The following is a 1,531-nucleotide window of genomic DNA, read 5'->3' on the forward strand; positions in this document are numbered from 1 at the left end:
CTACTACAGAATCTTCCAGCCAGAACAGACCAGAGCCTGCCCAGGCCCATAGCCCTAATTAAATCCGCTTTTTATCACTTAATAGCGTGGATTAATCGCTGTTTTCACAGCCCTGCACACCCACTCGGGCCAAGACGCTGCTCAGCCGTGCCCGGCCCCTCGCACCTCTCGTTATTCACCTGCGGCGGCCCCTGCCCGTCCGGCCGCGCTCGGGGCTGAGGGCAGCCGGGCTGTGCCACCGCCCGGCCCCGCTCCGTCCCTCCCGCGATCCGACCTCCGCCTCCCACCCGCCTGCGGCTCCGGGAAAGCTCCATGAGGCGCACCGCGGGCTCTTTGTGAATTCCAGACATCCCCGCGAAGCCCCTCCTCGCCTCAGGCCGGCTCCGCCTCAGGCCGGCTCCGCGCCGGCCCCGCCCCGCCCCGGCCCCGCCTCAGCGCCAACGGCCGCGGAGCCCGCCCACGGGCGGACCGAACCACCGCGCCGAGGAGACGGGAGGGGAGCTCGGGCGTAGCTGCGGCCTGCTGCCGCCTGTCTCAATGCCGTCCCGCCATGGCTTTATTTCCCTACACCCCCCGCACCGTCGAGTGATGGTCGCGGCCTGAAGCTGCGCTCTCTTCCGCCAATCGGCGGGCGCGGCGGCTGCGCTCGAATCTGCGCGCGGAGCGCCGTGAGGGGAGCGGGGCCGGCCCGGGAGCGCCGCCGGAGCAGCGGGACCGATCCGCAGCCATGAGGGGACCGGGACCCACCCAGGACTGTCGCGGGGGAGCCTACGACATCATCACGACCCCCAGCCGCCTCCCCCCCTGGGGAGGGCCGCCGCTCCGCTCGGTGTCCCTCAGCAGCATACCCGCGGGGACTCTCACCCCGCTGAAGCAGCTCCTGTGGGGTCAGGGCAGCGTCGTAGCCGGGGACAGCCACGCGTCGAGCCCGCAGCTCGCGGGGCCGGAGCGCCGGGCTGGCCCCGACGCCCGGCCTGGGCCTGGTCTCGACACCCGGCCCGGCACCGTCGGTGAGCAGTGGCCAAAGCAGCGGGATGGCACCCGGCCTAGCACCGTCGGTAAGCAGTGGCCGAACCAGCGCGATGGCCACGGCACCCGGCCCGGCACCGTCGGTGAGCAGTGGCCGAACCACCAGAATGGCTCCGACACCCGGCCTAGGCCTGTCCCCGACACCCGGCCCGGCCCCGTCTCTGAGCAGTGGCCGAACCAGCGGGATGGCCCCGGCACCCGGCCCGGGCCTGTCCCCGACACTCGGCCCGGAACTGTCGGTGATCAGTGGCCGAACCAGCGGGATGGCCCCGACACCCGGCCCGGCACCGTCGCCGAGCGGCGGCCGAACCACCAGAATGGCTCCGACACCCGGGCTGGGCCTGTCCCCGACACCCGGCCCGGCACCGTCGGTGAGCAGTGGCCGAACCAGCGGGATGGCCCCGGCACCCGGCCCGGGCCTGTCCCCGACACTCGGCCCGGAACCGTCGGTGATCAGTGGCCGAACCGCCAGAATGGCTCCGACACCCGGCCCGGGCCTGCC

At 73.0% G+C, this 1,531-nt stretch overlaps 1 protein-coding gene across 1 annotated transcript in view; it reads left to right on the forward strand.

Annotated features, from left to right (window-relative positions):
- The first annotated feature begins 727 nt into the window (after nt 1-727).
- MIS18BP1 (MIS18 binding protein 1) overlaps nt 728-1,531 on the forward strand; it is a 17,051-nt gene continuing 16,247 nt past the window's right edge. Inside the window, exon 1 of the mRNA XM_042047827.1 lies at nt 728-1,474. Coding sequence (XP_041903761.1) covers nt 728-1,474 — 747 coding nt within the window. The remainder of the gene's footprint in view (nt 1,475-1,531) is intronic.

Source organism: Corvus kubaryi, unplaced genomic scaffold (genome assembly GCF_017639235.1).
Source record: "Corvus kubaryi isolate FWS band 111438036 unplaced genomic scaffold, C.kubaryi_AGA036_p1.0 66, whole genome shotgun sequence".
Lineage (NCBI taxonomy): Eukaryota > Metazoa > Chordata > Aves > Passeriformes > Corvidae > Corvus > Corvus kubaryi.